Source organism: Anarhichas minor, unplaced genomic scaffold (assembly GCF_050575085.1).
Source record: "Anarhichas minor isolate MPS153535 unplaced genomic scaffold, ASM5057508v1 ptg000033l, whole genome shotgun sequence".
Classification (NCBI taxonomy): domain Eukaryota; kingdom Metazoa; phylum Chordata; class Actinopteri; order Perciformes; family Anarhichadidae; genus Anarhichas; species Anarhichas minor.
This window is the reverse complement of record NW_027466479.1, coordinates 8,997,610-9,010,435: the sequence shown is the minus strand read 5'-3', so window position 1 is coordinate 9,010,435 and position 12,826 is coordinate 8,997,610. Positions and strand designations below refer to the sequence as shown.

The 12,826-nt window shown below is 45.9% G+C and overlaps 1 protein-coding gene across 1 annotated transcript in view; it reads left to right on the top strand.

The window, feature by feature from the left end:
• LOC142965343 (RNA-binding motif, single-stranded-interacting protein 3-like) overlaps positions 1-12,078 on the top strand; it is a 256,699-nt gene extending 244,621 nt beyond the window's left edge. The window contains exons 14-16 of the mRNA XM_076106256.1: positions 2,266-2,355; positions 4,027-4,151; positions 5,132-12,078. Coding sequence (XP_075962371.1) covers positions 2,266-2,355; positions 4,027-4,151; positions 5,132-5,135 — 219 coding nt within the window. The 3' untranslated portion in view covers positions 5,136-12,078. The remainder of the gene's footprint in view (positions 1-2,265; positions 2,356-4,026; positions 4,152-5,131) is intronic.
• The last annotated feature ends 748 nt before the right edge of the window (positions 12,079-12,826 follow it).

The following is a 12,826-nucleotide window of genomic DNA, read 5'->3' as shown; positions in this document are numbered from 1 at the left end:
CACCAGCCTCGTTAAGGAACCATCCAGGCCTCCCGTTCATCAAACATACGCACACGCCATCTGCTCCAGTCGCAGGTGTGTGTGTGTGTGTGTGTGTGTGTGTGTGTGTGTGTGTGTGTGTGTGTACACAGGTATGTGTGGCTGTGACAGTGGAACAGCATTTATTGCCAATTAGGGATATTTTATATCGCCCAAACCTGTCCCCTGACTATGGACAGGGAAGTATTAAAAGAGTTGAAATTGGACAAAAATCATCTTTATCGCCATAGCAACCCGATTCACTGGAGCCAAGCTTGACGTCCCCCTGACTTGCCACAGCAGCGACTGCGGAAGCATGCCCTGCTCAACCTGCCACATTAGATAGGTTAGCTAATGGCTATGGTGGAAGGAAAAATCTTGTTAAATGTCCTTGTTGAGTCTAATTTAAATTCCTTTTGCAGTCCTGCAGAGAAATATAACATTTCAGATGGACACCGTGCCTTTGACAGGGAGATTTTGATAATGCTAATTATCTCCCGCTTCCCTTCATTTGCTTTGGCGCAGCCCTCACAGGTGAGTCGACTGAATAAGTTAACGGGAAGGAGAGGCGAAGACTAGAAAAAGTCCTGCGGAAAATTGGTATGCATGGCTTGGATTCACCAGGGAGAAGGTCACTTCAACAACCTGATAGGCCCTTTTAGACAATAGCAGGTTGAGAGAGAGAGAGAGGGAGGGAGGGAGGGGGAAGAGAGCGAGTGACAGAAAGGTGAGAGGGAAGAAGGGATGACACGGAGAGGTAATGCAGTAATGTGTCAGGAAGTCTGGATGTGCCGCCTCACCCCGTCCTGAGTGTGACAGCCCTGGAGGTGTGATAACCTTAAGTTCGCACGCGCACGTTGCCCCAAAACAGTCGCATGCGAGCGCACACTCACATCCATCCCAGGGTATCCTCCTGGCCATGCGCGGCGTCGGTGGGGGAGTTAATCACCCATGTCCATGGCCTTTAGCTGCTCTCATTAGGGGTGAGCGGTGGAGCCGTACCCGATCCATTAGCAACGCTGCCGGTAATGACACTTCACCAGCACCGCCGGGCCCACGGCCAAGAAAGGATCCGCAGCCCCGGCGCAGCTCCTCCATTATCGCCTCCCGCTGCACACCGCCGCCACGCTTTTTTACCACTGGCAGGCAGACTGAGAGGAGAAGGAAGAAATAAGACAGAAAAAAGAATAAGGGATTGTACTTCCCTTTTCTTTTCCTTTCTTTTTTCTTGGACCGGAAAAGCAGCAGGAAGAGGAGGAGAGGCAGCCTGGTGGCTTTTATCTGGGATCACATCGGTTGGCGCTGTACTGCAGCATTATCGGTCCAAGCCTCTTTGTCTTTGTCTGTCTCACACGGGCACACACACCAACACACACTCACACACACACTCATACACACATGCATGTATGTTCCCCACACCCAGCTGCACAACTTGTACATCCACATGCACAGTTGGACGGACACATAGTGATAAGTCATCTTCTATGCACAGGCATGCGCTAATTAAAAAGAAGCACACACACACACACACTGGCAAGTCAGGTTGACACTGGCGTGCACGTTCAACACACACACACACACACACATACACATTCACAGCAAGTCCCGGGAAAAAAGGAAAAAAGCCTCACACAAAGTGCCGTGTCCTCATTCATATTGCATGTGAAAGCCCCGTGGCTGTCATGTAACTGAACGTGTGTCACGTCTGTAAAATGGCCATCATGGAGTGAGCCAGCAGCCAGTTAAAAGCCGGGGCAGGCATGTCTAAAGGAATATAGGCCACAGGCAACAGACCTCCTGCTTTCTCTGTCCTCTCTCTCTCTTTCCCTTCATTCCCTTTCAGCTTTATCTTTATCTTTTTTTATTGTTTTATCTTCTTCTCAGCTGTGGCCTAGTGCATTTGTCTCCCTGTGAAGTCTTTGGTGGAACAGCTGGACATCTCTTCCTCCTCCTTCTCCTCCGTCTGCCTCGCATACTCTCCTCTGCTCTGCTCTGCTCTGTTGAGAGAGCACACACATTCTTTTAGCGCCCTCCAAAGGATGCTGAGAGCACAGCAAGCTCACGTTCCCAGTGGTTTTTGGGGGATAATTGCAGTAAATTACACCTTTAGGCAATTGTGATGTCAGTGTTGGATATTTGATGTCTGAAATGTGTGTGTTGCACCATGTAATACCTTTGTGTTGTGATGTGTGTGTGTGTGTGTGTGCAGGGGTTTTAACATGCGTTTGTCTTGTGTTTGTGTTTCAGTACATGACTGCTGCAGCTGCCGCGGCATCTATGCAAGGGACCTACATTCCCCAGTACACTCCTGTGCCTCCAACAGCCGTCCCTGTCGAAGTAAGACCCACACACACACGCATGCATGCACACGGTACTTCCTAACAGTCAGAAACGTGTCCAGGTTTACCCAAAAGGGGGACATCATTACGCCGGACAGCCCACTCACTTACACCCACGAGCGCTCACTTCAAAATTGCAAAGCACATCCCCACATCAACAGAACAAAACAGCCATTAAACAGACAGATTACATTTGCCGTAAATTGCCCGCTGAACAAATGGCCTCGCACCGCCAGCGAATAACGACGGTGAAAACTGCAAGCAACGCAAGACGAGACAGAAGTTTTATAGTATTTTGGGAAAGACATTTGAAGTGCAGCGCAGAGTTTGTCACCTCCTCGGCGGCTGTCTGAGCTGCTGGCAGGTTTCGGAGCGGTCCAGCCTGAGGGATGATGAGCGTGGAAAGCAGGCGGGCCGGTCGAGGAGAGCCGGGGACGGCTGTCATGGCGGCTGACAGTGCGGCCGTATTCAGATGGACTATCAGTCGTGTATCAGATGACAGGAGCTGAAGTGAGACACAGTGCCGGCGGTGCTGTCCCCCTCTCTCTCTCTCTCTCTCTCTCTCCCTTCTCCATAGCCAGTCAGGGCTGGTGGGTAGCTGGAACACACACACATCCGTCAGCCACTGCGCTCTGGTTAACCCACCAACCACGGACAATGACAGTTTCCGCTGACAGACCCATTAGTCCCTCCCCCCCTTCCTCTCTCATACCCCCCACCTCCTCCCAAGCTCCCCTGTCCTTTTGAAAGTTCCTCGTGAAGGAGTGGGAAGGAGGAGACAAATTTGTAGTTGCAGCGTAGCCCGTGGCGCCTCGTACCTATTTCATCCTCCCCGCCGTCCTCTCTCTGCCAGCGTCAGCAGCAGGGCGTACGTCGCTGCATCAGCCAGTGTCTGGAGGGCTGATGTATGGACAGGACGCGGTATCCTTGAGAGCTTGTTAAAGGTGATTGAGATGACTCAATGATGGGTAATGCTGGACACATGTTTTACCCCTAACATAGATGTAGAAGTCTGCAAGCAATTTAGCACAGATCTTTTTTGCTATTCGTACATATTCGACACCCATACACTAATTCCTGTGTCAAATCACAGTAACGTGATGTTTCTTCTGTTCTTTGTCCTGTATTTTATTTAACCACATTGCTCCCAATATTTATATTTAATATGAATATGTTTAATTGCTGTAGCACACTTAAGTGGTGTGTTAAAATTCAAAGAAGCCTTTTTGTACTGCTGCACCTTTACAAGTCATAAATGGAAGATGTCACCGCAATTATTCTGGTTGCATTTCTGACAGGCATCCATGAAAATGGCTTATCTACAGTATGAGTTCAGAGTGATGGACCTGTCAGTCTGAGAAGTTAATAACCCCAACAGTTTTATTTGGTCTAACTTTTATGTCATGTCAAAACTGTTTTGGTTTTATTATGTTATATATTATTATTTATTATTTTTAAAGCCAAAATGTACAAGTTTAGACCCTTGATTCAAGGAAGAAAAAGCTCCTTTCACAATTCCAGGACAGAAGGACCTTCAGTAGTACACATGCATGTGCAGAGCAGTAGCAGAAGTCGATCCAGTCACGTACTTTTCCAGCAGGAAGTGCCGAGCTTTTAATGCTTGTTAAAGTACAGAGCTGACACATTCCCCTCCGTGCCGTGTCCTCAGGGAGTGGTGACGGACGCCTCCGCCCAGACAGTGGCTCCCTCGTCACAGGAGGTGGCTGGCCAGCAGCAACAGATCCAGGTGGACAGTGCTGTCGACCATGTTCCTGCTTACTCATACCAGTCCAAGTGAGTCAAACAGTGGAGCGGTGCAGCTTGCTGTCGGCCATTGTAACGTGGCCTTCTCTCCTCTCGGGGTGGTTTTTAGGCACTGTGCCCGTCGGTCCGGTCCACTCTTGTGAACGCGATATCTCAGGAACGCCCGGAGGCTTATTTCTTATCACAAACATCCAATTGGACTCAAAGATGAACTGAAAGCAAAACACATATTTGGCCATAACTCAAAAATCCATGATGCTAATTATGACAATTTCACACAAATGTCTAAGAGGATAAAATGATGAAGTGATTTTAGACAGACATGGACGTAAACTGTAACATGACGGAGGCGGAGGCATACGACCCTGAGGCGCTAGCTCTAGTTATTAATTACTATTCATCTGTTTTTTCAGTTACGATGATTATTTATCACATTATTTTTGTTTTAAGCATAAAGCATAAAGCGTGGGCAATATGTATTGTGAGACAATATATATTCCTCATCAGAGACTTTGCCCTTCCTTTTTGAATACATAACTTCTGTCACCAACACGTCAAAGTAAATCAAACTGGTATAGACGGGCTTCCTGTCTGTGAGGTATTTGGTAATCATAAAAAATGTTTTTTGGGTACAAAAGCAGTCAAATTGCAAGTTATTTCTCTTTGACAGATTTGTCTGTGAAGCAAAGCTCTACGAGGTACTGAGCTAAATAAAATGAGAGCGCTAAGAGACGCAGTGGGGCCGTTGTAAATGACTCAAATTATTCCTGGCTGCTGTTTGTCGTTTGCTCGTCATCTTGGCAGCACTTTCTGCTTTTGTGACCCGATCAGATCCGTTTAACGTGCTCCTTTTTTTGCCTCAGTCTGCTGACGGGGCTGTCAGCTGTCAGCTCTGTTGCCTTTCTGTGTTTGTGATATTGGTCTTTGATTACAACGCCACCCCCCCCCCCCCCCCCCTCCCCCTCTCTCTCTCTCCCTCTCCCCCGCTCTGTTTTCTCCTCTTTCATCAGATAGCGACGGCCTGAGCGAATGTTCCTGTGACAGCGTTGCCTTGAGACAGAAGGTGGCTGCACTGTGTATGTGAGGAAAAGAGAAAAGAAAGAGAGATTGCTTCCAGATTGCCCAGGCACCAAAAAAGAGACACTTTTTTTCATTTCCTACCTGGCCTACGAGAAAAAAAGAAAATAAAAATGGAGAGAAGAAGTGCAAAGAGGAAGGGGATGGGAAAATTGCTGGGCACAGTGCAAAGAAGTGAAATTGTTTAGTCTGGGAACCTGCCGGAAGGGCTGGGCTGAAGCTTGAAAAGTTTCTCAAAGAAAATTCTCAACCAATAAAAACAAAAAAGAAAGAAAAAACAAAAGAAATGAAATAAAGAAAGGCAAAAAAAAAGGTTTAATGCGCAGGTAGGCGATGAAGTTTATTTTGTAATTAGAAAACGGGAGTCAAGTTTGAGATACACACAGAGATTGTCTTCCTCAGATATTAAGCTACAGTTTCTTTTCACTCTTTTTTATGTTCTAGTGTTACATTTTACTTTTCTAGATATATTCAAAAACAAAGTTTTTTTTTTTCTTTCTTGAATCTTCATGGCCTTAATTTGAAGGGCGGCAGAAACTTTTTACAGAGTTTAAGTCTGACGTCTGGTTAGAAAAAAAATAAAAATAAGCAAACGAAATCCGTTTCTTGGACCGCTCGGAGGTACAAGACGCTGGAGGAGTCGTTCTAAAGAGGAAAAAAGAATCTATCACGTAAGCTGTACAGATTTAATAGAGAAGAGCTTTTTTTCTTTTCTTCATTAGAAGAAAACTTTGATAATTATTATGTCAGAGGTAACTAAGTGTCAGAAGAAAACAAAATGTCTGTTGGGGAAAAAGACTTGTGGCGGGGGGGTGGGGGGGCGGGGGGGAGAAGAAGAAGCTTTGAAGAGATTTTTCACAGTGAGGAAAAAATGAAAACATAAGAAAACATGCTGCATTGTGGATGCAGTCTGTTGCAAATGCTGAACTTGTTTTTTATTATCATTATTATTATTTTACATGGCAAAGTTGCTGTCAATGACATTAGTGCTTTTTATCTGCCACATTTGACCTTTTTTATGAGCTTAAAGATGTTTTTAGCCCGCTTTGCTTGTCACACTGCAAAAAAAAGAGGTGAAAAAAAGAAGAAAAAAATGATAAAATTTAAAAAAAAAAACAAAAAAAAATTCTGGCAGTGAAATACAAACAGTAGATTGAGTAGGAGCTTACGGTTTAAACCAATCAGTGCAAAAGCAATAGAGGAAATTGTTGACAATTTCTGTAGTCTTTCCTAGTTGTGGATCAAATGCAGCCCATGGACGGCCATTTTTATACCAAAGATGAAGAGACACTCTGAACCAGAGTTTTGTTTTTATTTTGTTTTCCTTTCTTTTCTTTTTCATTTTCATTTTTCAGTTTGATTTTGTTGTTGTTGATGTTGTTGTTGTTGTTGTTGATGATGTTAATGTTGATATTGTTGTTGCTGATGTTGCTGTTGTCGTTGTTTTTTATTTGACCTCGATGGCCGGACCAGTCCTTACTATCCTTCTTCACGTCTTCTTTTTCACCGGGTTTAAGCTAGTTTTCCACGGTTGTCACACACACACACACACACACACACACACACACACACACACAAACACACACATTTCAAAATACACACACTCACTGTACAAACACACACATCAAACAGTATTTAAAGTGTGATGCAACCAGTGGCAGTCCTACCAAAAGTCCTTTCTCTTCATCTCCTGGTCTTGTCTTTTTCTTCATACATCACTTCACTTTTACGATGCTTTCTCACACCGTCGGTGCATTCCACCTCTCTCTCTCTCTCTCTCTCTCTCTCTCTCTCTCTCTCTCTCTCTCTCTCTCTCTCTCTCTCTCTCTCTCTCTCTCTCGCTCTCTCTCTCTCTCGCTCTCTCTCTCTCTCTCTCGCTCTCTCTCTCTCTCTCTCTCTCTCTCTCTCTCTCTCTCTCGCTCTCTCTCTCTCTCTCTCTAACAGATCTTGCAGGGAAAAACTTTAGGAAACAGGTTGTGGAAAGCTCCGTGGTTGTCGAGGTGGTTTTTGCCCTCGGTCTCTTTATGTCTTTAATACGACCGTACAACTCAACCATTGCTCTGCATACTGAGCTTCAGTGTCGATCTCCCTGTTAATCTCTGTCATGTATCACCAAACCCAGGTTTGAGTGTTTCCCTGCCCAGAATACCAGATGAGTGGTGTTTGCTGCATATTGGACATCAGGTAAGCTGTTTTTGAGTCTTTGGCAATGATTGCATAAACTTTACGGCACTTAATTGTATTTACAGAGCATATTTAATATAATCGTGAAGAAGTAATTGAATGATTTGACATTTTTTTCCGAATTATCCTTATCCGCTTTCTTCCAGAGAGTTAGATGAGAAGTACACTTTCACTCTCTCGTCTGTACGGTAAATATGAAGCTACTGCCAGCGGCCGGTTAGCTTAGCTTAGCACAAAGGCTGGAAACAGCCAGCCTGGCTCTGCCCAAAAGGGGACAAAATCCACCTACCAGCACCTCTAAAGCTCAATAATTCAAACATATGTTTTTGGTTTTCTCGATCCGTACAAGAAACAAAGTGTAAAAGCGACACCTTGTGGTTTTACAGGCCGTTACGTGCCGGACTATTTCTTGGCCAGGAGCACCGTGTCGCGTCGTCGTCACCGTGAGCTTGACACGCAACCAGCAGAGACTCCAGGAGGTTACTGTGAAGACATGCTGCACAATTCCTTTAAAAACGCATCCGAACAGAAGAAAGACCCGTTTGCATTGTAAGACAACCATCACTCTGTGACACCCACAAGAAGTGTGTTTAAAAGCACTGATCATTTGCAGGGGAGGTCGGTAACTAGGCTCCTCACCAGCCACATAACAAGACGTTGATGGCAGCTCCTTCCTCGGCCACCGCCGCTGAGTGTCAGTCGCTCCCCTTGCCCGTCCCAATTTGTCACACAAACAACCCCGTCACATCTTATCCGGTCTTCCCGTCCCAGAGCTGTGTGAGGTTTTCAATGATGTCACCTCTGAGGATTGGCCCCCTGAAGACATTGCCTGTGGGACTTTGTGTGTCTGCTCTGCTGGCCCATGCCCGCCCGCTCTGCCCCACTGTAGGGCTGCAGCGCTAAAAAGACCCCGTTCTCCTCCCTGCTTCACTGGCACCATTAATGTGCCACGGCCAAGCCAGGCTCCTTTTGCTCTCACCCCCCCCCCCCCCCCTCCTCACTCTCTCTCTCTCTCTGAGGTTTCTTCTCTTCATTGGATGGTGCAGAAGCAGAACCACAAACCAATTTCAGTCACTCTCGCAATGAGGCTTGACGGGCCCAATTTGTCTCCCTCCGGGGCAATAGGATCCACTCCAGTGTCCCTCGAAAGACCCCTTTCTTTTAGACAGAGAGGGAGCTTTTTGTTTGGCCACGTGACTCATTCAAATCTCCACTCCAGCGCTGCAGTTTGGGGCCACGGTGGCGTGTTGTGCACATGAGGGGCGAGCTGCGTCACCATGCGGGGCGATGTTTGTAACCAACAATCCAATTGTACGTCGAGTGCCTTTTAACGAAGCTTCCAAATAATTCCAAATTATCCATGTGATAGTTCAAAAAGCACATGGAAGAGCTCGTTTGAGTCAGTTGTGCTGAAGAAATGCTGCACAATACGGAAGCTACTCTGTGGTGCTAAAGAGGAAGCAGTCTCGGGCTCGTGCCTTCATTGCATCCGTTGATCTCTGTGAAGAGCCGGCCACTGTTTAACACTCGGCCGTCAACTCGCTCTTAACAGGCCACCTGTCCACTTAAAGACACACATAAGAAACGGGACGCGGGTTCCTAAACCACACTGTTAAAGCCATACCCACATTTACTCTTCCCTCAGTCGGTGTTAATACCTGCTTATTTACGGAGGTCAAAAGCCAAATGTGTCATTCAAAGTGTCTCTCAATGACCGTTCAGCTGTTTATTGTCCAATCAAATCAACACCTGCCCGTTTCCTTTCATCCGATCTGCCACTCAACATCTGCTTGTACTCGCCTCGAGTGTTGGGTTTTAGAGCTCCTCCACACATCGCCCATGTGTTCGTCGTTGTTGCATGAACTTCATTTCTGAGTCGTTCCAAGTAACTTTACCAGTTTTAAGCTAGTGTGTGTGTGTGTGTGTGTCAGTGTGCGTGCGTGTACAGTTCTCCTACTCAACAGTTCAACTTTTAGCGAATACAGTGGCACATACAAAGCTATAACAGAGTTCTCCAGACTTTAACGGCTGCTGTTTTATAGAGTACAGGAGACATTTTTGAAGCCTAATAGGACTCGTGATGCAGGAGTTGCACATCGGAGAGCAGAGCGTCCCACAAATGTCCTGAGATTCAATAGTAATGGCATTATGGGAAAATGGGATTACAAATAGCCAAGAGATTATGGAGAGAAGGAGAGAAAAAAGGCACAACAAAGAATATGGGCTCTATTTTGCTAATGGAGATTCAAGAAAGAAAAAGATGTTTCGGCAGGTGTTTGCTTTTTAATGTACGGCGCCAATATTTCACAGAGATCTGGAAGATTACCCGACCGAACAAACAGAAATGGCTTTTTCTTAATAGCACAATGGCATAATGTACTTTTCCAGAATACCAATACCTTCGTGGAGGAGTACAGAAGGCATGCCTGCAATTTTAAGGAGGCTGTAGCAGAAACGCTCTGCTCCCAGTCTGCCCATGTGTCAGCACAAACCAGGAGTCAGCTATACCAAGAGAGAAAGTGTGTATGTATGTGTGTGTGTGTGTGTGTGTGTAGGGGGGGGGGGAGAAAGATTGGAGCATCATTAGCTGCTGTTGCCGGGCAGAAGTGGTCATAGCCTGGAGTTTTCTCCATCTTCATGCAGCAGCGTGTCCCCCGTACAGGACTCCAGGAGGCGACCAAGCTCGACCCATCGCTAATTAGCAACGCACGCTCTTTTTTCCCCCCTTTTTCTTCACAGGCAGTCATTATTTTCCACCTCCTCCATCCTTTGTCTTTAGTATTCGAAATACCGAACCACCACTTTCCCTCCGTCCGTTCGCATCAGTTGTATTCCCTTCCTTTGGTGCTCTCTCACCTACCAAATTGGCAACGTGCAAGCTGTGTTTGGCAACGCGGCAATCATGATAATTTTGACACGTGTCACTAATTGAAAACAAATGGCATACTCGTGACCCACGGACGAGCAGACGAGAACGCTCCAGAACGAATACACCACCATCGCATTCATTGTTTTCTGTTACTAGGGACAGCAGGTTGGAGGCGGGATGTCCTTGCTGGCTGTCATTCATTCCTACTGAATAACCCCGGGCCCTACCGGTGCTCTCTAACACCTGTTCATGGTTTGCCTGCTTGTGTCAGTCATATTGTTTGCGTCTATAGTGCCGAAAAGACAAAACAAAGTTTATGCAATCATATGTTAAATGTTTAAGTGTAACACCTAAATTGCAGTAAATCTCACTCATCTGGTGCCTCAAGTTCAGAAGCCCTGGGAGGCGAGTGAGAGGGAATAAAACCATGCTGAAGTCTTTCTCTGCTGTGTTTATGCCTTAAGAACAGCTGGAAAACAAGGTTTTACCAGGATAATCTTTCCTTATAGTTGTACTTACTTCTTCAAGGTTTAGCAGGTGATTTGTGTGTGTTATTGTCATATTTGTTTAGGCCACAAGAAGCTGAAGTGCACCTCGACCCCATGTTCTCAATAGCAGGAAAAGCGTTCATGTTTTTTTCACATACCTTGCTAGCACACAGTACCTTGTGTTTAGAGCACATGGAGAAACACCTCCCGTGGCCAAAATGAGTATTATGACAACAATTTGAAGAAAAAAAATGCCAAAACTTTTATTTTTTTCCTCCTGTGGAAAAAAGTAACTCAGAAAAATGATCCCGTTCACCTGTTCATACGTCATAAACACAGGAGAGAATCAGACTTGGATAATCTGAATTTGTTTTTTCCTCACTTGGCTCTGAGGGCTTCCATACTCTAGGAAGAGTATTCAGACTCTCACAATTGCTTTCCAACTTCTATTTAATACGGGAAAAATACAGCACACACGTGGGAAATGCAACACTCGTCCTCGACTCATTTGCTCCTCACAATCACTGCCGCCATCCTTGAATCTGACGTGAAAGTAATTTATGTAGTGTGGCTTTCCACACTGTCACAGCCGTGAACTCATCAGATGTATTACATGTCGTACTCAGTTGTCGCGAGGCTCCTCGTGAACGGAGTTGCAGCCATTCCACATTGATTGTCGTGTGTTAGGAAAAGCAGTAGTTCAGAGTTACTCTCTCAGCCTGTCTCCTGCTGAGTGTAAAGCAGAACCGTGGCTCAATTACTCATCACAGACCGGCACACACTCGCACACATAATGCAGTGGGAAAAATTGCTCAAACTGCCCCCCCACATGAGCGAGGCCCTGTGCTTTTTAATTGATGCTTCGGTCCACCTTTGATGAGAGCTATCGATTGGCCACACAACCCCAGGAGCACAGTCAGCCAGCGCAGCCCTCATGGAGGCCAAGCAGCTCCCGGAGAACATCCAACAATCACTAGGAGATGGACCCCCAAATTGTTGAGAGATAGCCAGCACAGAGAGTGCGTTAGGCATGGGATTAATACATCCGATAAAAAGAGGAGCTATTTATTAGGACAGCAGAGCGGTTTTTAATTTTAATTTTTGTTAGTTTTCTCTTTTTGGTTGTTTTTGTTGGTTTTTTCACTTCTCTTTGTTTCAGCGCCGAGGAGGACATGGTCACGCCTCGCACACGCTGCTCAGTGTGTGTGATCTTTGAGAAAAACTATCTGTACATCTGTGGATGTTAGGATTTGACTTGGGTTTTATGAGTTGTTGTTTTTTTTCTCTCTCTCTCTCTCTGATGAAGCTTTCAATAAAAAAAAAATGTGGAAAAAAAGCACCAAGTAGAGCTGTTATCTTTTAATCTGCACGGCTGTGTTTCTTCACAGTTTTCCTGTCCTCAAGCCGTTATTTAAGAAACATTTATTATGCGCCGAGCATCCTCCGAGGAACACTCACACACACATACACACAGAACACACCATCTTACCCATAGCTTATTATCTATATGACTAAATTGAAGAGGGAAGCAAGAGGAAGCCCTATTATCACCCAGCCTGATGGCACCTGCTGCGCGTTGACCTTGGGCCCTCACATCCTCTCGTAATTACAGCCTCGGCAAATGGAGCTAACACCTCTCAACGGGATTTCCCCCATCGCGGCTCGCACACACTTGATCGGGCTTAAAGTGGTCATAATCAAAGATGGAGGAGCCTGCCTGAGGAAAGAAGTGGATCGATGGCAGTGAATCTTCCTCTTCACTCTCATTTAGGCCCAATCAATTGCTGTCCTTGTCACCTCATAGGGACGCCTGCACTGTCAATGCCGCGGCTTCACAGTACCCAAGTTTCCACTGCGAGAGACGTCTCTGCAAGATCAAGGCAACAAGGCCGGCGCTCCGAGACAAAGGACATCTTAATAGAGAACAATCGACTGGTCGGATTGGACTGAGACGTGCGTGTGCATGTGCACTCGAACGTGCATGATCAGGCTGTCAGGACTCACAGCTTCTCTTCTTTTTTTTCCCTTTTTTTTTTTTTGCATCTGCTGATCTGAGAATGCACAGAAGTACCTCAGTGCTTGACAGA